We start from the raw sequence: 24012 nt of genomic DNA on the forward strand, positions 1-24012 counted from the left end.
AAGGAGCTTGAAAATAAAAGTATCTGGACTTCTTTAAGTTGCTTGAAGATGGTGAAGAGTCCCCGATGTAGACATCACGAAGACAGCCTATTGAAGTTCAAACTGAGCATTAGAATAGTGGAAGAAAGGTGACTGAAACTGGTTGTTGGTACCAGATGGGCTGGTCTTCACAGTCTGGATTTCAGTCCAGTAAAGGACATTTTAAGGGAAATATGGATGAGCGAATGACAAACCTGCAGCAACTGTGTGGTGCTATTATTTCAATATGAAGCAAAATCTCAGAGAAATGTTTCCAGCACCTTGTTAAACCTGCATCATGAAGACTTAAAGCAGTTCTGAAGGGTTAATTAGTGTTACAATTTGAAAAATGTTTTAAGTGATCTGATTACAGTAAAAAGGTGAGGTGTGAGAATGACTTTCCTGATATGAGAACTGCACCAAAGCCATTGAGATAAAGTAGCATTAAGGGAAGTGAGAGATCTGTAGCTCTGAATGACAAATGAGCTAAAAACTGTTCTGATGAACTGTGAGATTCAGATGAGATTCGACACAATACAAAATGTCTTTAGTAGTGAAGTATATATAGAAACAACACATAGTCATTACTAGTATCCACTTGGCTTGCTGCCTGTATATTGGAGCTTTACCCTGGTGGATGAGAGTGTTTGTTCACTGCACCTTCAGATCAGGGAACAGGTCCTGACTGTCATCTGCGCTTTTGTGCCAAATGACAGTTTAGAGTACCCAGCTTTCTTGGAGTACATGGGTGAGGCGCTTGAGAATGCTTCACCTGGGCACGCCATCCTCTTAGTGGGAGACAATGCTCATGTGGGCAATGACAGTGAGACCTGGCGGGGCATAATTGGATGTAACAGCCTGCCAGATCTGAAGCCCTGTTCTGTTACTGGACTTAACAAACACCATGTTTGAACGAGCTGTCCATAAGTGCACATGGCACCAGGACACCCTAAACCGCAGGTCAATGATGAATTTTGTAATTGTATCATCAGATCTGCAGTCATATGTTCTGGACACTCAGGTGAAGGGAGGTGTGAGTTGGTAACTGATCACCACCTGGTTATGAGTTGGATCAGGTGGCGGGGGAAGATGCTGGACAGACCTGGGGCGCCAAAACATATAGTGTGGGTGCGCTGCCAACACCTGGCAGAGGTCCCAGGAGAGCTTTGACAACGTTCCGAGGGAGACTGGGGACATTGAGTCTGAATGGATCATGTTCAGCACCTCCATTGGTGAAAGTTGTGCACTGAGCTCTGGCCGCAAGGTGGTTGGTGCTTGTTGTGGTGGTAACCCCTGAACCAGATGGTGGACACTGGAGGTGAAGGGAACCATCAGGCCTCTGAAGTCCCACAGGCTAACCAAGCCAGTTAGCCTGTGGGACTTCAGAGGCAGCTGATAAGTACCGACAGGCCAGGCAGAATGCGAATTGGGCAGTAGCTGAAGCAAAAACCCGGGTTTGGGGGGAGTTTAGAGAGGTCATGGAAAAAGACTTTCAGACTGCCTCGAAGAGATTCTAGCAAACTGTCAGGCGACTCTATTATTTGGTGGTGGAAGAAATACTTGAGGAGCTCCTTAATCCCACTGACACTTCTTCAGTGGAAGCAGAGTCCGGGTATGAGCGGGACGACTCGTCCATCAACGGGGCAAGGCAACTGAGGCAGTTAAACAACTTCCTGTGGCAAGGCCACTGGAGTGGACAAGGTTCACCAGAGGCCATAGGTAAGGGTAGGGACGTAGACTGACATATGGTGCATATGAGTCTTCGCCATGTGAGAACAGCATACAGTAAACACAAAGACATTTTGCCCTTCAATGACTTGGTAACTGATTATTTAGAAACACAGAACCTGATTTTGTATTTAGCTGATGAAACTCACAAAAAGCAAACATGCACTATGAAAAATGCCTGAGCATTTTTTGTGTTGACTGTGACATCTATTTTATTTATTGCCTATAGCACATTTAAAGAACAAAGGCTGTCTTTTAAAGCGACAGGCACATTTATATTCCTGGTCTCCAAAAACAAACACTATATAAGAATTTGAAAGGTGTGTTTTGTTGTATTAACTAATTGTGATTTAGTGCTAATTAGAATGGGTTCAGAATTTGCAAATTAATGCTGATTCACCCCATAAGTCATGACACACTACTCTCCCTAATCTGCCTTTATAGGTTAAAAGTATTAGTATTGGTATCAGCGAGACTGGCCCTGTGTTTACTTGGTAGCAGATCGATGCCAAGTAAATAAGTATGGCACAGTTCTACATTCAATTGACAACATATTTTTAGATAATGAAGGACATCTATCCTTATAAATAATTACTTAGAGTATGATTCAGTATTAATGAGAACATGTGCTCATTTTGCGCAAACAGAAATTCTTGCTTAATGTTGAGAAAAGGATGAAACCAAAGATTCCCTTCCCACTGATTTGGATATCTGAGATAAAATGTATCTCCCCTTGTTTTTTTTCTCTCTTCCCAGTGTGATATTTAATTTAATATCACATACTGTTGGTGTGCTTGCATCTGTGTAGCAGTCTTTTGCATGTTTACATTGTTATAGTAATCACTGTTCTCTCTGGCAATTGATTGCGTCTTTTGACAGTAATTGTCATATTTGTATTCGTGCTTGAAACATTAAACATTTATTTAAAAAAAAAAAACAACCCTCCACACACAAACGCCGTTTTGTGTCCTCCTTTTATTTTGAAAGGTCCGACCAGCTTCCGTTTTTTTGATGAGTCCGTCCCCTGCAGCGCCACCTGTCTGCCGATGCTGTTGTTTGTTAAATCGTCGCCGTGGAGGGGTTGCGGAGGAAGGAGCTGAGACCAGCGGAGATTTTAAATGCGCCGGAGCCCGTATCGCACAGGCGGAGAGCTGGAGGCTTGTGTTGGGATCGACAGATGACAACAAACACACTGAAGCATCGCTAAGCGCTCGAAGATGGGACAGACACAGTTGTTGTTGGAAGCGCTCCATATCGCCATGAACACGGCTTCATTTGTTTTCGATTACCTGCAGCCTGCAGCTCGGACCGCTTAAACTTCAGCTTGGTATGAAGCTACGTTATGTGACTTTTCTGTATATTATTATTAGATATCGTATACATGTTTTATATACATGCATGGCGCAAACGCAGTAGGTTTTTTTTTTAATATACAGCCTAATCTTTAATTTAATTTAATACAAATTTTTATTTTGACCTAAAAAAAAGAAAAAAAAAGAAAATTGGTTCTTGTCGTTATAACCACGGTGTAAATTCTCCATTACCGGTAATCAACGCGACCGTCTGTTTGCTGCCACTCGCAGGCTGAAAGCAGCTGATCTGCTCACCACTCACAGTCCTGTTATTTCCATCTGGAGCTGATGATATGAGAGGCTGCTGGAGGCGGTGATGGAGCTCCAGGAGTTGAGCTGGCTGTGCCTGGTGGGTCTCTTCCTCGCCTCTTTGGTCATCGTGCTGGGATGGTTGTTCCAGTACTCGCTGACTGTGTTGCGGTTGTGGAGAGCCAGGAAGGCAGCAAAGCGACACAGCCGAGACCCAGCCTGGAGGCAGCACCCAAATAAGAGCTTGGCCGGAGCTTTGTGGGGCTTCCTGCTGAAGCTCCGCTCCGGCCGGGATGGACGACCCACATCTGAGGCCGGGGTTAAAGGCTTGTTGACCTCTCTGTTCTCCTTCAAGTCCTTCAGGGAGCTGTTTCAGAGGACCTGGGTCAAGGCTCTGAACGAGCAAGCTTGCAGGCATGGGGTGAGTTGAAATCTTTAAGCTTTTAATACATCATATTTAACAAGAGAGCTGATTAAACATGATGCCAGTGTGTGTGCACAAGAGGTTACTCCATTAAGTGGAGGCATAAATAGTTAAGCAGGAGCTGATACAGTCGGTGTGCTCATGTGCAGCTGGAAGTGTGTGTGTAGGCAGAGGAGGTGGAGGTGTGGGAGTTGGAGTGTCTAATCGGTAAGAGGATGGGGGGCAGAGCCTTGCGTAACAGCTCTGATTTAATGCACAAAAGAGTGGAGACGCAAGAGCAGTCAGCACAGCCACAGTAACACCCACACCTCATAAAAATAGTCTTATACCCTCATGGGAAGAAGTAGATGTGTGTTTGATCAAATCGGGAAAGAGGCAGAATGAAAAGAATGGCTGTGTCACCCTCCCTTCAGCTCGTAACCTTGGCCATCAGTTAGAACGCAGCGTAACGCATCAATGTTTGATTCAGTGGGTTCAGCACTGGAGACAGCCTGCCACTTTGTGTCCAGTGTCCCTAAAGGTCTTTCTCCCTTTAAGTCGTTCTTTCATCTGTGTGAATCAAAGTCAGACGGAGGTGGCTCCTCTACACCCCCCACTTTTAAAACCGTGCGTGTTTATCGAGAGATGAGTTGGCGGGGAGTTTAAAGGGGTCAGACAAGATCAATCACATGCATTGCACATCTGCAACAAACAGCACTTGTTTTCTGATTCGTGAGGGTCACCTAACCTTTGTTGTTTGAGAGCTCATCTGCAGATGTCCAGAGTAAACATCTTCCATAGGAGAGCATTTATTCAGAAATAATACCATTAAAATTATTACAATGCAAGTATTTGGTTTTCTTTAAAAGATGACCTGTTTTCATAACCGAGTATTTCAGGCACCTTTTCTTGTGACCCCAGACTGACCCCATGAGTTGGGATCAGGGCCTCACCATCTGTTTCAGGTCATTAATGGCATTATGTGACAGATAAGAATCTAAACATCTAAATGAGAGCACAGAGCTTTGAAGACTGCTTGCCTTGCGTTTCTTTGAATTGGAGGTACAATCACAGCCACTTTATTAGGTACACCTGCTCAGCTATATCTTATTATCTTGTTAGCCAATTAAATGGCAGCATTTCGGCATGCAGATATGGTGAAGACAGCCTGTTGAAGTTCAACCTGAGCAATCTGAGTGGTTGCTGAAGGTAAAAATGCCTTTTTGATGCCTGAGGTCAGAGGAAAATGGTCAGACTGCTTCAAGCTGATAGAGGAATAGCAATAATGCAAATAGCAACTTGTAACAACCAAGGTGTGCAGAAGAGCATCTCTGGGCTACAGCAGCAGAAGACCACTCCTGTCAGCTAAGAACAGGAATCTGAGGCTACAGATTATATAGGCTCTGGTCTGATGAGTCTCAATTTCAGCTACAAAATTTGGATGGTAGGGCCGCAACATGAAAATCCATCCTCCACTGTATGAATGGGATATTGTCTTAGCACACTTTGAGCCCCTTAGTACCAACTGAACATAATTTTAATGCCACAGCCCATTTAAGTATTTTTGATGATGGTTGCTTCCAGGATAATGCACTATGTCACAAAGCTCAGAACATCTCAATCGGATCTCTTGAACACGACAATAAACTCACTGTACTCGAATGACCTCCACGGTCACCAGATCTCAACCCAACAGAGCGCTTTTGAGATGCGGTGGGAGACTCACATCTTGGATGAGCAGCGGATAAATCTGCATCAACTGCTATCATGTCAACATGGACCAAAATCTCTGAGGAATGTTTCCAGCCACTTGTGGAATCCATGCTACACAGAATTTGGGCAGCTCTAAAGGCAAAAGGTGTATCTAATAAAGTGGCAGAAAAGTGTATCTTCTCTGCACTTTGTACATGTTTTGTATGCAGGAGTAAGTCTGTTGAGCTTTCGATACCTGCTTTCATATAACCCCGTTTTGTGCTGATAGTCAGAGGTGCTGTAGTGGATCGTTTTTCTTCACTATATTGCTGTCAGCCGAGTTATCTCACTATGACCTCGGCTGGCTGATCTGCTTTGACCTTTGACACTCTCATTTACTAAGACACTCAAACTCTGAAGTGAACCCTGGGTGAGCCTTTAGTGGCAGTTTCCAGGTGCCGAGCGTGCTGTATTTACCTTCATAAAATGTTTTATGATTTTACAATAATTCAAAGATAAAAAGCACCGTCACCTGGCTGTAATTGCTCATAGCTCATTTATAGTCACATGAACTGTGTGTGTGCGGTCTGTGACCCCTGTTCCAACTTATGAAATGCTTTCAGACCACAGTGAAGGGACTTTGAGTTAGACTAGAAAGGTGCAGAAAAAGGGTGAATAAAGTGTCTGAAGTTCACTGGGAGGTGATTTTATAACACTGGGCAAGCAAGTCAATGTTGGAGGACACAGAGACGAGCTGGCTGTGTGTGTTTGTCCATGGGGTGTTTAGTTTGTGAGCCAAGTGTGTGAACCAGAGCTTCCCGAGTTCATTCATCACAATAAAATATCTGCTAGTCATACTGTCTGCAAACACAGCAAGCTGTTGTTCTAACTGTGTCTGGGCCATATGCAAATCAATGTTAGTTTCTTAATGAACCTTTGAACATTACTCTTAAGTACCAAATCACCAGTGTGCCTTGTTTCAAAGATAAACCCACAGGATGTAATCTAAGAAGCAGTCTTTGTCTTGAAGCTTAAGGGGCACATGCTTCGGTCTCCATAGCGTCCGTTTTACCATCAACAACAGGTGCATTGGATGTGACACTATTCAATTGTTCATTATTAAGTAGTATCGTGTTCTATTAGCCAGTTAAGTGTGTCTTAGCTGTATTATGTTCACCTGCCACGTAAAAACCAGACTGGAAAAACCTGCTGTAAGGAGCCGCGGCGATACGGCAAGCATTAAGTGGCAAGAAACTTGTCGCCTCGCATTCTTTGCTTCTCGCATACAGCGAGGCTCTGCCACCTGCCAGGCAGGTTTCTGTGGCCGCTCTGAAAACAGACACGTGAACATATATTACGGTCCCAAAGACTCATATTCTCCTCGGACGTGCATGATTGTGTTTCTACATCGGGCAAAACATGAGCTTCCCCGGAGGAACACAGCACCGGGGAGGTGGTGCTTCAGTGTCATCGTGGGGATTAGTACGCAAATCCTTTATAGCATTAACCTAAGTACTTTTCCGGCACTTAAGATTGATGGTGACAGAGGTCTTTAAATAATTACTATGCTGAAATTTATCCAAATAAAGGCAAGCTGACTGAGCATGCAAGATCAAGTTAGAGCAACAGAAAGGGTTCATCAAACCTCCTGCCAGTCTGCAAGTTGTATTTTTATGATTTATTCTTTCCCAATAATTATTTTAATATATATGTACTAACAGTCCCCGAAAATTCCTGTGGAGATAAGCCCCAGTTAGCACTGATGGTCCCATTTCATCTGTTAAAAATGACCAGATTAACAATATTTCTTTCATTTATCATAAAACTTCCTTCCTGTTGTATTTTATCACGAAGTGTATAAAAGAGGTGGACCATCATACATAAACTGGCATTTGGATGTCATCCTGTTGTTTCTTTGGAGCCTGATTATAGACTTTGAAGACTCGAAGTTAACAAACAACCTCACAAAGTTAAATGAGTGAGGAATAAGGTCACTGTCTTATAGCTTCTATACAGCTGAATGTCTTTTTGAGAGTCAAAGAATCAAAGCTTAAGTCATTTCCGCAGCTTTATTTTCAGACCTGGTGGTTACATTAATTTTTTTCATACAGTGTATGAATTTTATTTACATTACCTAGCCAGGACTAAACCCCTGTTTGCCACTCACACACACAGCTATGAGCTGGTGGCTCTGTTGTTTACCTCACTTGAAGTCAGGAAACAACAAGTTTGAGAATGTGCCTCAGCTTAATACAGGAAAAACTGGTTTTATACTCAAATTATGAAGTAAAATAGTTGAAATGACAGGCAGTGTGATCTAGCCTGCTATTGTGACCTTACCACATAAAGTTTTTAAGACTTTGCTGCTCTCGATTGCGAAAGTTGATATTTTAGATGCAGGTTTTTGGTTTGATGCCACATTGAAAAGAGATCACTGAAACAAAAAGTGTCTTAGGGTCTTTTTTTTTCCTGATATCTTCCTACGTGTCAGCGACGCGACTGTGCAGTTTTGAACATCCCTCATCCCGGACGGCTGACTCTGGCGTGCTTGTCGATATATTGTTGACTACAGCGGGGAGTGATGTAAGGCCAGGAATCCTTTTGCTGTTTCGCTCATTTTCAGTGTTGTCACAGTGCTCTGTCCTTGTAGCAAAACATTCCAGAGGGCAGACCCAACCCTGACCCTGATGTCCAGCATTTGAAACAGCATGATGAGACACACACACACAAAAAGATTCAGAGGGCTGAGTACTGACACCGGGGTTTGGGCTTGTTACATAAACTGCAACAAATGCCTCATCCCTTTGTAGTGAGATTGCAGGATATTGAGGCAGCTAATGAGGACTTATTTAAATGTAATATGACTTGAAAGTACATTTGTGCTGCAGAACGGCACAGCTCAGAATGCTTATACTACCCAAATAGACTGTTGTGTGAGGAGAGAAAGAAGCTAGGCATTTTTCTTTTGCAGATACTTAAAGCCATGAGGTTTGATTTTCTGTGTCCTACACAGTATCTGATACAGATTAGAGAAGACGATTGCAAACCCAGGGTAAACAGGTGGAGCACCAGCCGTGCTTCATTCTTCTTCACGGTTTCGAAGATACACAGTCTACCTCTTGTCTCAGTAACTAATACTTGTTACCACCAGCTCCACCCCACCCCCTTCTCACGCTTCGTCTGTCCTTGTAGTCCAGCGAAGGCCCCAAGGCTTCATTACAGCTCATTGCTGCGATGTTAACAGAAGTACGTCATCTCTGATGTCAGATTCTAGTGATTTTTACATTCTGCACAATAATCTCAAATACTTACTTCTGACACCGACTATAACTACGTCTGATCTGACATGAATTGCGTAGCATGGTTTAATTTAAACATCGGCAGCAGCATGTCTGTGTTTTTGGTCTCTTCCTGTAGCTTTGGAGTGTATTCCCATTATGCAGACTCAGTTCTCAGTTGTTTACCCAGCAAAAATGTCCTGTCTGTTGAAGTATTTACAGCGTGAGCCTCTGGATATAATCTTGCCTCAGAAGAAATGACTCGATATGGAGCTACTCAGATGTCTCTGGCTGGATTAGTTTGTAGAGGAGTCTTGAAGGACTGGACTGGTCGGCCGCCCCAGACGTGCAGATCATAAGGCATCAGCAGCCTGTGTGTGCAGCTGACACATGCTGTCAAGCCATCATTACTGAGTGGTAGGGGAGGACAAAACGAGCGTACATCTGCAGGGAAGGAAGCTCCCTGTATATTCACAATCTGCAATTATAAAGAGTCTGGTGAATAGCTTGAGGACACAGTTCACTTCTTCTCCCTCTGAGAGCTGCTGGTAGATGATTAATGCCCTGTGATTATTCTCAAGTAGGTTCCTTCTTAACAACAGGGGACATTAAACACTCAGCGCTGATTTGATACCATAGTGCAGGAAACCAACCTTTTCATCCTTTAGTCAGAGCTAATGATGAGCTCCATCTTCACCAGCCAGTTTTATTTGAACAGCCAAAATCTACTATTACGCCAACTTCTTTCTGAGGCTATGACTCAGCATTTAAATAGGCTCAGCTAATATCCAACATAAATTTAATAGTACCTGAACAAATTCTGAAGTGAAGATGGATTACTGGATACTTAAGGCACTACTGTCTTTCCAGATTCACTGTAACTTTTTACAATTCTTAGGTATACTTTAGAAAAAAACCCTTTAATGACTCGGTGCAGTCATGTAAAAAGCTAAGAACACTCCCTGATTCAGTAGTTTCTAAAAGAGTCTATAGCAGGAATAACTTGCAGCACTCGTTTTTTTTAATCATTATCACTCTCTCACATCACTCTTGAGGAATTTTGGCCAACTTTGTACAACTGCTTCAGTCCATCAAGGTTTCCAGGCATTTGTTTATGCGCAGCTTTCTTTAGATTGAATCGATTTGAGGTCTGGACTTCAACTTGGTAATTTTCTTTTTTCCTATATCATTACCCCTCCATCACCGTGCTCGGCAGTTGGTATGAGGAGTTTGTGCTGATATGCTGCATTAGGTGTTTTCCAAATGTGGCGGTGCATTTTGAGCAAACGTCTCATCCAAAGTTCACGAAATCTTGTGGTTTGTTCAAATGCGGCTTTGCAAAGCTAAGCTGCCATGTTCTTTTTAAATAGGAGAGACATTCTCCTGGTAACCCTTCCAAACAAGTTCCAAACACACTGGTTCAGTCTTTTTCTAGCTGTACTGTCATGAACTTTTAACATTTAACATGCTACCTGATGCCTGTATAGGGTTGCCAACTCCCTGAAAAATAAATAAGGGACACCTCGTGGCCAGGGCCGGGCAACCCAGTTGTCTTCACCCTTCCCAGTGTGGTAGCTCTTTTTTTGTGTGTGAAATTATTTTTTAACCATTTGACTTGAATTTGATTTAAGCAGATGCATATTCTTTGTGATATGACCATATGGGAAACAAATGATCATTTAGCCATTTATTTTTTAGCTCACAATGACAACATTAACACAGTAAAACAGGTCTCTTTCTTAAACAGAAGCCTGTCATGCTTAACTTTTGAGAATATAAGTAAATCTTTCTTTAAAAGAACTCTGTCCTACTTAACTTAAAATTATATAAATTAATAGAAAGCAATAGAACGAAAAATATTCTTGTAACAGTGCACATTTAGTGCATTTAGTACAGTTGGCTTCAGTTGAGGTATTATTTCAGCTTTTCTAAAGCTAATCAGCTGCTCCTGTTTGTAAACCCGCTTGTTCCCATGATTACGCATCATAACTCATCATCATTATTCATCTATGTATTACTTTTATGTATTATTCATCTATTTGTTGTAATCATCTATCCTTGCTGTTGTTTATTACACAAAATAAATTATATTATTACACTTCTGGCCACATAGCCCTGATATTCACTGCACATGCCCATATTAACCTTAACCAGAGGGTTTAAAAAAAACAAACCAGTGTTTACATACCATATCTGCTTCTGCCATGGCCTGGCGGACAAAAAATTGGTAAAGGGTTCCCCGAGCTTTCATGCCCCTCATGTTCTTCATGTGCCCACCAATAGAAGCATGCCTATGGAAAAAGTGCGCCAGCACACAGTGCACTTTTCCAGCCAGGTGTTTTCCTTTTCCCATTCCTCCCTGTACTTTTGCAGCCTTTTTTTTTCTTTCTCTGAGCGAACAAACATTGCTGCTCTAATGCTGGGCTTACACTGTGCGATTTTTGGCCCATTTTGAGCCGATTTTTGAGTCGTGCGACCGATTTGGTGATCAGCCCGATTTTGGCCTTCATCGTGCGTCGTGTAGTATACGTGGGGTAACGAGAAGCGATTAACACCTCACGACCAGCTCCCGATCATCAATCGCTCGTGAGGGTGTCACCGCAGCTGCTCACGCGCAAACACGTAAACGTCGGTGAAAAAGACGTTGCAGCACAGCTGTGCAGCGTGTGATCTGGACACAAGCGATGGAGGCACAACTTGTAGAACTTTGGAAAGCTCATCCGAGCCTTTTCCATGTGGCATCACAAAATGATCACGACCACAACAACCGTGAAAATAGTTGGATTTACATTGCTGCTCAATCACAGCTGCCTGATCAATGTTTTTCATTAGCAATTTAGCAAAGTTGATGTGGTGGTGTGTCTGTGTGAGTGAAAGACAGAGAGAGCGAGCGACAGATTTTCTGTTATAACCTTCATGTTATGGACGCACAGTGTGCCGTCCGAGACTTGCACCGCAGTGTCGGCGTTTGTTTCCCTGTTGGCCATGCTTGTTGTTGTGGTCATCGGTTGTCTTCCGGTATTTTCTCCGTAAGCGACCTTTCCTCGACCAATGAGATGAGCGGTAATCTGAATTGTCATACTCGAATTGTCATAAGTGTGCTGTCAGCTCATTGGTCACAAAGCAGGAGAGGGGCTGGGAATTATGTTTTCAAACAAAGTGTTAATTCCATTAAAAGTTATAGACTACTTTTGATTCTCACTGTATTACGGGACAAAGTGCGTCCCTTATTAGCTCAATACGGGACATGTACTTTTGTTTCTAAATACGGGACGATTCCGTTTTTTAAGGGACGGTTGGCAACCCTATGCCTGTAGAGTCTGAGGTGTAGTTCTTGGGTTTGTACGGTCTGAGCATTGCATGCTCTGACCTTGGGGTGAAAATGCTGGTATGTCCAGCAAAGTGTATTTGATTAGCAAAGTGCGTTTGATCAGCATTTGATTAGCAAACTGCATTTGATCAGCAGCACCTGGCTGCTGGTTCCTTTCTTAATTCCTTAATTCTTTTACAGGACTACTGTGAAACCTGTGAAAGCTTTCACATCGTGGGTGTTGGGGGTTTTTTTTTTGCCAGTATTAACGGACACTTCACCAGGGCTGCCCTTTGTGACGGACTCTGTTTATAATTTTTATATGGCTCGAGGGTTGGGGACCGGTGCACTAATCCACGGAGCTGCCTGGGCTTAAATCACAATTGTGGTCCGCCATGAACTGTAAATTCAATAATGCATTTGTTCAGCGCTGCCTTTTTTTTTTTAGCCATATAGCACTTAGGAGAGTAACTATAGAAATACATGAATTGTACTATCATTCTTTTAGTATTAATAATAGTATTAATAGTAACCCAAGCTTTCACATGGTGGGTGTTGGACTATGGCTTTCCTAAAAGAGTAAAAAAAAGTAGTGACTGGGTGTTAAATCCTAGTGGCTAGCATGTTAATCTCACATGCTAGCCATTTGGTTTTAGGAGAAACTTCAAGAACTCCCTCTCTTTGTACTCCCACTTCCAGATTTATAGCTTGTGGGATAATGAAGCAATAAAGCTGTAGAAAAAAAATAGTAGACAATATAAAAAAATGATGGTCTTTTTAATGGCCAACAGGGAGCGACTCCTCTGGTTGCTAAGACTTCTAGGTGTGCCTGCTTGCTCTATTATGTCAGTAAAAACCTCAGCTTAGTGTCTCGTTTCAGGTATGTTAAATAGAACATGATGTCCATTTTGTAAATTCAGTTCAATTCTAACATTTAGAAAGAACAATTATCTAGGATCAGCTTCAGCTAATTAGCTAATGGGCTTACAGTTTCCTTTGTTTCTCAGTCAGATACAGCCATAACCTGTCACATCCAATTTCACATCACTAAGGTGGAAATAGAAGAAACTACTCAGATCGAGGCTTCATAGCAAGCAGTGGGTAAAGTCACAGTGGCTCCATCCATCTTTTATACTGTCTATACAAAAATGCTAATTTTAGCTGCATTATTGATAGAAGAAGTAGAGACAGTAGATATAGTTCCATTTGTAGAGCTAACGGTTGTCTGTCTCTCCGTGTCCATCATGGTCCATCATAGGGCTGGACGGAGAGCTGTCCAAGGTGTAGCCCTCTGGCTGTTTTTAGTATGGCAGCATGTACGCATTCAGTTTGTTGACATTGCCCTCACACAGACCCTGTCTGTTATTTTGCCATTTTGAGTAATTACATCAATAATAATTTTCATGTATGCTTTTTCCTGTGCATGAACATTGTAATTTTCCAATCGTGCACCTTGTTATAGCAGGAAGCTCAGATAACATAAAATATAGGGAAGGAAAATGAGGGTCATCAGAAGCCATGGGGGAGTGTATTTCTGGTTGACCCACATGCTTTTCAGAGGCGTTCAGCCAGTTAGACCCAAAGGGGGGGACGCTGACAAACCTGAAGTGACACTATGGATGTCCTCAGGAACTGTCTCTACCCAGAAATACCCCTCACATACACTCTGTTGAGCAGCGGTGGATCACAAGGACAAATCAGCGGCCATGCTACTAGCACTGCTCTCTCCATGACAAAATGAGGTCTGTAGCCTCTGCCAAGGAGGATACAAAACACCACAGTGCAGCAGATGGCTCCTTATAAAGCCAATGGGTGTAAACTCCCTGGAAGGAAGAGAAACCATAAACCTACTGCTAATTAGATATTCTATTAACTTGCTAAAATACAATAAACGATAATGGCTGAATATTTTCCCATAATAATTTTTCAGGTGCATCTTACAACAAACCCAAAAAAGGATAGTGCTGGAAAAAAGATAAGAGTAGAAAATGATTTTTAACTGAAATCATGAACAAAGCTGGAGCGAGCCGGCCTTCTTTTCCCTATGAATGATGAGTGATTGACACATGCTGGCAATATTTTGCTGCCATGTTTACTGGAGTCATTTGGAAAAGAAAAAAAATGAAATTTGTCAGTTTCCTTTCAACACGGATTAGCAAGTTTGATGCACACAAACACAAATCTGTGCTGTAAGTGCAGTTTGACTCGCCAGAAATCTGACTCTGGATTCAAGGGTGTCTTTTTTGTTTTCTGGTGGCGATCAAAGTGTGATGTCCTCATTTCACTGCAGGCGGCTTTGTTGCCTGTCTTCTTATATTTACTCTATAATTACACCAGAAGCCATCTAATACAAGCAAAATGTTGTAAAAGCAGTCTACAAAAATGGACTTTGCTGTGCCTTCCTCGTAATAATTTCTGCTAGATGACTCCGTTTAGTTCCACGGCAAAGATGCTAATGTGCCCGCCTGCAGTGACACAGACAGGGTTTAAGCTGTATTTCTCAATCTGATATATCATATTTGCTCTGCACTTTAATCCAAATGAACAGTTGGGTGACTGAGCAGTTTTAGAGGCTCCGGCCAACTGAAGTAAACACAGCCGGTTGTACGCTGCGGTCATGTGACTGCAGTGTTAGTCCAGGGGAACCTACGTAAGCTTGCGGCATAGCACTTGGCTTCCTGCCCTTCTGGCTGCAATAAGTGACACACACACAGACACACACTCGCACGCACACCACAAACTTTGTTATATCATCCTCCCACCTCTGCCCCGCCTCTGCTGTTGTGTTTGATACAGATTGGACTTGGACCTAGTGGAACATATGCTGTGACAATAGGGGATTTTGTTTTCTCGCGCTTCTCAGTTAAAGCTGTCCAGTAAAACAGATCTTCTGGCCAACACACGCACACATAGTGATAGTAGGTCACCGCCGTGCCCGTGTGATTCTGCTGAATCTTTTCTTAAAACCGAGTTACTTCTTCCTCTTGTTAGGGCTGTCCTCCACACAGGAAAACGTGCCCGGCTGTAAGCTCGAGTAAGCACCGACTTGATAAATAGATGCTGCTACGAGGTCTGAGACATGGGGTTTTCTCAGCAGCCAGGAGCATTAAATCTCCCAACTTCTGAAGGATTACAAAAAAGGATTATATAAATGTATTATTAACACAATTACCACTACATGTGTTGGTTTTTTTTGTCAGTATTTTCGGACATTTTTCATCTGAGCCCACTAATCCATGCAGCTGCCTGGGCTTAAATCACAATTGTGGTCGGCCATGAACTGTAAATTCAATAATGCATTTGCATGCATTTGTTCAGCACTGCCTTTTTATAGCCGTATAGCACTTACAAGAGTGACTATAGATACATGTGAATTCTACTATCAGTCTTTTCACTTGCACTTTGGAACTTAAACACAAGAAAACGATCGCATAGTAATCGTCATGGTTACTACAGCTATAAGGAACATTTGGGCTTCTGCAAAGACAGTGCGGTTGCTTTAACAGGGAAGTGTACAAACAGGAACAAACAGTAGTTCTTACTTTTTAAAGACTGCATTGGATGAGCAACATGTGAACGACACAGTCACTGTCTTATGTGAGTGTATCTAGGAAGAGCTATGCGAGCAGATACTGTTTAAATGCATTAAATACCAGGATTAATTAGCAGTTTACTTTATGATATGATCAAAGGTCCATAAAGCAAGTTCCACATACCCAGCTGCTAGTCAGCTGTATTAAAGGCTGTATCCCTGCACTGTTACATCTTTTGTCATCTCAAAGTCTCTTTTCTCTTTCTCGTGTGTAATGTTTGGGACATTTTTCTCTTCCTCTGTCTCTGCCAGAGCTCCATTCAGATCACTTTTGACAGCAGCCTCCAGATAAGTGCTGCCTCTGCAATAGAAAGCGTGAGCTGCACTGACCAGTCAGCAAACCGAATGGTTAGTAATCTTTGCTTATACCTGTGACATCAGGAGCAGTGCATTTTGAGTGTATGTATGCATGAGTATTTGTCCTCCTCTCTTTTTCTTTTGCAGATTTTGCACTGTAATTGTTCAGTAGACAGGGTCAGGTTACCCGTGACGGTCACCCAGCAGTCGCCAGTTGCCATTTCTATGGACACCTATCAGATCACTATAGCACCTGTGGTGGCAAAGGTACCTGAAGCACTGCACCTGGATTTTAGCAATTTGTACACGGGAGACCAGACCTCTAAAAAAACAAATGTCAGAGCGTGATTTGCATTGTTATTCAAATGTGAAAATTTACACAGACAGTCGCATGTCATCTGTGCCCTCATTGCAGTGGTCATTAAATGTGAAATGTTTTTCTGTTACCTGATGCATTTTAATGTAAGACAATTATTTATTAATGACAATTTGCTGCACAGAGAATATCTATTGTTATAACTGCCTGTTACTATTTTCTTACCGTCCCTGCCCCCCCCCCGCTCCGTCTACCTCCATCAGGTTGTGGCGTGCTTGGAGGAGGTGGAGGATGAGGGGCTGCTGATATCCTGGAGTCTTTCCAAGCAGCCGTCGTTTTCTCTGACCGTGTCTCCATGCAAGCTGCAGAGACGGGTGGGAACGCTTACCGCTAATGGCACTAATTTGATGTCACTGCTCTCAGTGACCGTCACATTTTTCAAATTAAAAGCATGCGTGTGTTATTAAAAAAGGAAACGCACATTAAAAAATTTCCCGTATCTAATTTGTCTTCTTTGTAAATCAGCATGCACTGATTTGCATGCAAGTGACTTTCCATCCCATTAAACCCAAGATTAGTCACGAAGGAAGTGCCGTCCTTTAATATTGTTATATAAATGGGCATGCCATTAAATGCCATTTGTCTGAGGAAGTAACAACGTTAATAAAATAAAAAGGAAACAAATACTTAGCACAAGACATTGTGTTGACTAATGACATCCACCATACGGGAATATAAAAAGCCTGCTTTATACGGCGTAGCAAGCCCAGCGTGGGTGAAGTATCAAGGCTGGTTCAGCCCCCCAGAGGTGAAAATGCTCTCAGATTAAAGCTGCAGTAATTTTTTTCCTTTGGGATCCTGTAAGAATTGAGATGAAATAAATAAACCCTCAATTTGTGGCTGTAGTTAGTTCGGTTCAGCGGGTGTTGGTTAACCATCACTGAGTAATAAGTGTGCTTTTTTCTTCACAGTGCACTGAAGGTGAAGCAGACATAGACACAATTAAGGGTCTGATAGAAGATACTCTGTTCAGCACTCAGCCAGCCATGGTCCTCAATCTCAGGACGTCCAGTCCTTTGGTGAGAAATTTACTGCCTTTAATGAGACAAATTAACTAAAAGATGTATAGATTATATAATAAAATAGATGATGTACTTAAAGCTGTTTCACTGTTGAGCTCTCCACCCCCCTTTCTGCACACTCCCAGGCCCCCATGGACAGTCTCTCAGTGGGATTGAACTCTGTATCCCAGAGTGTCTTGGTGAGACGACTACTCCTCCGGCAGCTCAGGGCGACCTTAAGTAAAGGTCAGATATTTTCCCCCAGCGTCAGATCATTTCCGCACAGCTTCCTGCTGATTACCGAAGTCTCATTGCGTCATTGTGTGTTTTGCAGGTCAGTGGTCTAAATCAGGGGAGCTGTGCTGTGTCCTGAGCCTGGACCAACCGTCTACAGAGAGAACAACCCGCTTCCTGCCTGTGCCCAGCAGTGCCAATGCTGCACTGGAATGGAGTGAAGATATTACTCTGTAAGCTGCCGTGTTAGAAAGCAGATTCAGGGTGTAATGATTGTGATGCATTTGCAGGTCACCTATTGGCCTCATTTGCAGCCCTCATTTTATTCCTGCACTTTGCTAGAGCAGCTTTGCATGATTCACAGTTTAAAATAATCCTCCTCTCTTCTGATTGGCTGCCCCTTACAACCAGAAGGTCTGAACAGCAAGTGGTGGAGCTGCTGTGCTCACAGCCAGAGCTCTTTCTCACAAATCCAAGAGTAGAAAGAAATGTCTGAAACTGGGTGTTAAGCCTGGTCTGAAGACTAGACCACAATACTTTCTTCTAAACTCCCTAAAGTTGCAACAGTTTTGGGGATCTTTTATTTTAATGCTCCAATTCAGATTTAGCAACATCAGAATTTCTTGAGCCCATAATGTCACAGTCACAATCAAGTAGTTAAAATATTTGTATTAATATTAATGTTCCAGAGAAGTAATGGCTGTAGAAAGAAACGTATTTAATTGAAATAATAATACTTGGATAATGGAGTTTCACTGTAATGCTAACTCATTTGTTTCCTGTGTTTGAAGGGAGCTGGGCCCAGAAACCAAAGAGCTGAGAGTGAGACTTCTGGAGCGGAGTGGCAAACGGGAACGTAAGGCATAGTTCAATAGCAATTTACTACTGGCTGCTGCTCAGAAAGCTGATCAGCAGGAACATATTACAGCTTAAGCAGAGTCATCAGTGCTGAAAATGCAGTATTGGCAGACTCACTGTCTTTGTTAGCATTTTGTGATGTCTGGAGAGGCTAGTTTTTTTTGGCCTCAGAACTACAGTAAAAGGAAAGACCTTTTTGCTTTTTGTACAATTTGTTTATATTCTTTTTGTGTTTAAATATGATTAGAATTCCTGCCAGGTCACGCCTCCATTGCTTTGGACATCCAGGGTAAAGTTCCCACTGGGCAGCACGTATTGTCCATGAGGTCTGGCCAAGACTCAACGCCAAACGCTGTCATCACCGCTGAGGTGAGTGACCAGACGAGTTAGATTTCTGTAAGAGTGTAGGGAGTGTTTGAAATTCTTACTTGTGCTTTGACGCAGAACGAAGGTTGCGTTACGGTTTATTATCTAGATCTGGACTTTATCAAAGATTCCCAACAAAAGAGGCAGTGTTGTGTAACAGCTGATACAAAATCCATTGTCATTCTTATAATCGCTGTGTCAGATCTCTTGTAGACTTTCCAGCAGCCAACTTGTTGGTCTTTTTTTTGGCTTTCTTCTAGTCCACATTGTCTTTAAAGAGAGAGAAAATGAGAATAAACATGCTTTGTCTCTGTGGGGTAACATTTCATTTGGCAAATTCTGTCATTTCTTAATAACTTAATTTCCAATTTATATATAGAGCCAAAGCACAACAACAGTTGGATTAAGGTGCTTTATATAAGACCAACAATCAGGCAGTCGTTTTTGAGCAAGCACTATGTGACAGTGGGAAGGAAGAACTCCCTTTTAACAGGAAGAAACCTCCAGCTTGTACACTTTTTGTTTTTTTTTTTCCTCTTCCAGCTGTTGTACCAAGAAACACAGGAGCCTAGCAGTGCCCACAAAGCTCTGCTACTTCGCTCCTCTCTCACCCCCACCAAGAAAGTTGACGTGGACCGAACCATCATGCCAGACGGAACCATCGTCACCACCGTCACGACGGTCCAGTCCCGACTTAAACTCGATCGCAGTCCAGGTGCGTTTGACAAAGCAAAGCATGTCACCAAACCAGGCAGGGCAGGTGCCTGATGAGTTTTTTTTAGTAGTGTCAATAATAAGAAATGAAATAGCAGCATTCCCTTTCAGGTGACTCCCCGTTGCGTTCTCCGTCTAAAGTGGAGGTGAATGAGAAGAAACCCACCGTGCTGCCTGATAGCAGAAGCAGCAGCAGCCCCAACGCGAGCAGTGAGTTCTGCCCTGAAAACCAGATTTGTTTTACATAACAGATGCAAAGTAGGATAAGCAACACGCAGCAGAGTAACACGAGTCGAGAGGAATGCACTCTGAGTACGCATCGTGCGCTCCGTGCAGGTAATCCTTTTCAAAAGCATCACATAACTCGCACACGGGCTGGAGTTACGTGCTGTTTTTGGTGCAGCGGGAAGCTAATTGCTGACACAAAACAGATAAAAGATAAGCACAAACTTATATGTAGTGCAACAGCAGTTAATTCAGCAATATATTTTAATAAAAATAGCACATGGTGGTCTGCTAGTATAGTGCTGATTTACATATTTGTGTTTTTTGTTGCTCAGAGAGCAGCCGCCTCTCTAATGGCCTGGATCCTGTTGCAGAAACCGCCATACGGCAGCTGACAGAGTCTGGGTCCAGAGCAGCACGGAAGACACCGACGAAAAGGAGCACGCTAATCATCTCGGGTGTGTCAAAGGTCAGAGAGTGAAAACGCCATCTTTCTAGACACGTGCTTTGAGTTTGATTTGAAAACTTCAGCGATTTTGTGGTTATCAGTTACCTGTATAATGATTGAAAGGAAATAGTCCAACCTTCAGTCTTTATATTAAATTAGCTGTAAGCCTTAATAACTGCTGCGACTGCTACTGGGAATCTACTGTAAAATACAACGAGGAGCCGGGCAGAATAAGTGTGATCTAAATTTAGTCCACAGCCCCCCCACTGGACCACTTTACAGAAGAATGAGAATCTTCTGACCTGATTTTTGCCCGAGAATCTTTGAAAACGTGTCAGGAGCGCTCGACAACCTCACTAAAAGAAAGTGTGCTGATAATCGTGTATATTTGAATTTAATCGTCATATACATGTAATGGCGTGTAATTTCAGTAGTGACATCTATTTCTCTGCTTCAGGTTCCACTCTCTGAAGATAACAGTGCATTATCAAGTGGCTACGCTGCAGCCATGGACGCAGCCATGCACGGCAACCATTACGGGTCAGGGCGTCACCATGATCCAGATGAAACCACGCCCTCTGACGTATCAGAGCGTCCTTCTGTGGATGATGTGGAATCAGATACTGGCTCCACTGGTGCCTTGGAAACCCGGAGTCTCAAGGATCATAAAGGTAACGCAGGCAGTCTGTGCTGTAAAGAATCCAGGTCCAGTTCTCAGTAACGTCTCGCAGAAAAGCGTAACTGTAAAAACATTATTCAGCTATTGAAATATTCTGTAAATTATTCAAATATGTTTCTTGTTTTGTCATTAAAGCAGAATTTCATGAGCAGGTTTACATTTTTTTCAGTCTCAAAGACGTTTTGCTTTTAGATTTAATTTTCATGTCTCACTTTTTTTTTTTTTAATATATTAATAACGGCACAGTGTATCTTATATGCAAACAAATATTTCATAGCCTTAGGTAACATCAGGACTAAAGGTTCAATTCACAGATTTACCACAGTCAGTTCCTCTACTGCTGCTGCCCTCTAGAGGCCATACTTCAGCATCTACAAAGCCAAACTAACGTGTGTTTGTTTGTAATTTAATTTATTTTTTTCATGCAATATAATTAAATTTGAATGGTGAGGCAGAGGAGTGGGAGAAGCAGTAATAAGTAAACTAAGCCACCCCTCATTTCTTTATATTTTGCTTCCAAGGAGCCAGACTTTATTTTCAAAGTGCTTTTTAACAATAGTTATGCGACCTTTCTGATGGTCTTTCAAAGTTTTCTTTGGACGTTTTCTGCTTCTTCACTCATTTTCAGTCCAGTTCTTGACTGTTTTCAGAGGAATGTTTTTTTCTTTTAGCTTGGTAAGCTACGTTACACTGACCTATGAATTGCTCAAGCAAAAACAAGGCTCCAAACTCTTGTCAGTGCTGTGTCTACACATGACAGAGAACTTAGAGAGCCAGTTTTAGATGATGTCTTCAGGCACTTTGTTATCAGCAGCCTGTCGCAAAAATGCATGGATTTTTTGTCATGTATGTTGTGAAATAATTGAAATCATTTGTGAAACTAGAAGTAACTCCACGATGTGTTTCCTGCAGTGGGCTTTTTGCAGAGCGGGACGAAGCTGCTTTTCCGCAGAAGACATCGAGAGAAAGAGTCCTGCCTTAGCCAGTCCCACGAAGACATCTCCAACTTGGGCAATAACTTCACCGCCGCACCAAACATCAGCCGTAAAAAGTCTGGCAGCTTCTCCCGGCGCCTCATCAAACGTTTCTCCTTCCGCTCTTCTGGCAAATCAAAAGGCAAGGCCGCCAATGGAGGAGCTAGTGCACTGGATAACTAATTCTCGAGGCCAGCAGACATGGACACGAGTCATCCTGAGAGCGTTCTCTGTTATCACTACACGTCAGCACGGTCTTTGACAGGCTGAGCGCCCCAGGTGGGTTGTCAACTGCACAGCTTTAAAGGAGGATACCTCTGGGAGGGCTCCCCTCTGGATAGAAATTATTGCACTTTCAGGACAGAAGTCTCATTTAATCACATCGCTGACTCTGAATTGTTGTTAAATTTGAGGAGGAATCTGCTGCTCGGTGGAGGAGATGGGAATAGCTACAAAGAAATGTTCCACGCTTCTGGGATTGTTGGACTGGCACTGGTGGTGAAAACGCTCCAAAACATTTTAATGATGTAAAATGCCACTATGCTCTTGGTTGCACTTTTGACTTTTTATTTTTTTTAACAGCACATGTAAAAATGTGCTTGTTGTTAAAGTGTAATTTATTAATATGTTGGACTCATTAAATGGTAATGGTAAATGGCCTGTATTTATATAGCGCTTTACTAGTCCCTAAGGACCCCAAAGCGCTTTACATATCCAGTCATCCACCCATTCACGCACACATTCACACACTGGTGATGGCAGCTACATTGTTGCCACAGCTGCCCTGGGGCGCACTGACAGAGGCGAGGCTCCCGGACACTGGCGCCACCGGGCCCTCTGACCACAACGGGTAGGCAACGGGTGAAGTGTCTTGCCCAAGGACACAACGACCGAGACTGTCCAAGCCGGGGCTCGAACCGGCAACCTTCCGATTACAAGGCGAACTCCTAACTCTTGAGCCACGATCGCCCCCATTAAACAAGTGCTATTTATTTGAACCCCCTACAACTAATCATCATAGCTACATTACACTATAATATAGAGACATTAAGGTGTGTTTTCCATACAAATGTAATTTTCAACACATAGTTTAAGTAAGTTTAAAAAAAATGTCTTGATCTAGCTATAATGTCCATCCATGATTGCTTCGACATTGGTTTTAGAATAATGTTAAATGTTGTATCTTATATAAAAACCTGAAAAGATCATATTGTACTTTTACTTTGACAAAGGTGCTTTCTCTGAAGTATCATATCTTCACTTTGCTTTTGAAAATCTAACCAGCCACCTTATTTATCAAGCCAGAAGCTGATTTTTAGACTTTTGAAAGTCTCGCAGTCTTCTGTCGGGGGAAAACAGCAACGCGATCAGGCGTGCTCGCCTCTTCTCGTGCTTCTACAGAATTCATTGTTGTAACAGCTATCATTACTGTGCAGGACATGTTGTGTTAAATGCCTCAAAAGGGTTGCGGGTGAAATCGTTTGCAGAGAATGCTGCCATGTGATTAGTTCCTAATAATGAACTAATATAGCAAAGCATTTCCTGTATGAACATTTGGGATTGTTATGATAATGTAATATTTTTTAGATATATGTACGTCACGCTAAAATATTTCTGCAGTTTATATTTAAAAAAGGAGATTGGTGTGTCTCAGTGTTCACTAATGCTGCGCTCAGGCAAAGCAAGAGGACTCGGTGTGGGTTAGAGTTGAAATACGGTACTCAGGGTTTTAATGAAATCTACTAGCAGCCACAGGTTTTAAGAAAGCATTTGCATACTTTGAAGGCAAATAGATCCAGTATGTGAAGTTGTACATAGGTTTTAGGGCCAATTGAGTCTTGTCTGAAAACATGAAAATAATCTTTTAACTGACTGCATTAACTATGAGACTTCAGAAAAACCAAACTTAATAAATGGTTGTTTTTTGAAATTATAATTTTTTTAATAAAAGGATTTTGAAATGCTGAAGAAGAGAACAAAGCCTCTTCAACGTCTAAAGGCACATAAAGCAAACGTTATGAATAAAGATTTGTGGCTGTATTGTGAAACAAAAAGTGGCTGCAAAATTGATGACTTCTGTTATATTTTAAATATTTAATTTATTGCAAATAAATTATTTTTTAAGCATCATCTTTGTACCTGACTTCGTTCATTGTATTTTCAATAACCCATAAAAGGTTCCTTTTTATGATGCACTTGCAGGTCTGTGAAGGCGCAT

At 42.3% G+C, this 24012-nt stretch overlaps 1 protein-coding gene across 2 annotated transcripts; it reads left to right on the forward strand.

Annotated features, from left to right (window-relative positions):
• Nucleotides 1-2733: 2733 nt before the first annotated feature.
• On the forward strand, nucleotides 2734-23924 carry c2cd2l (c2cd2 like). 2 transcript variants are annotated; one of them, XM_082550173.1, is made up of 15 exons: nucleotides 2734-3073; nucleotides 3330-3768; nucleotides 15875-15970; nucleotides 16067-16186; nucleotides 16499-16609; nucleotides 17207-17314; nucleotides 17443-17542; nucleotides 17631-17763; nucleotides 18322-18386; nucleotides 18636-18757; nucleotides 19298-19469; nucleotides 19580-19678; nucleotides 20029-20162; nucleotides 20599-20812; nucleotides 21733-23924. In XM_082550173.1, exons 2-15 carry the CDS (start codon nucleotides 3415-3417, stop codon nucleotides 21975-21977), a joined length of 2073 nt encoding a protein of 690 aa, XP_082406299.1. In that variant the 5' UTR covers nucleotides 2734-3073; nucleotides 3330-3414; the 3' UTR covers nucleotides 21978-23924. The 2 variants fall into 2 exon arrangements, with proteins under 2 accessions (XP_082406299.1, XP_082406300.1); XM_082550174.1 differs by having other exon boundaries at nucleotides 2737-3073; nucleotides 20068-20162.
• Nucleotides 23925-24012: the final 88 nt, after the last annotated feature.

The sequence above is a fragment of the Aulonocara stuartgranti genome (genome assembly GCF_965226115.1).
Source record: "Aulonocara stuartgranti genome assembly, chromosome: 10".
Lineage (NCBI taxonomy): Eukaryota > Metazoa > Chordata > Actinopteri > Cichliformes > Cichlidae > Aulonocara > Aulonocara stuartgranti.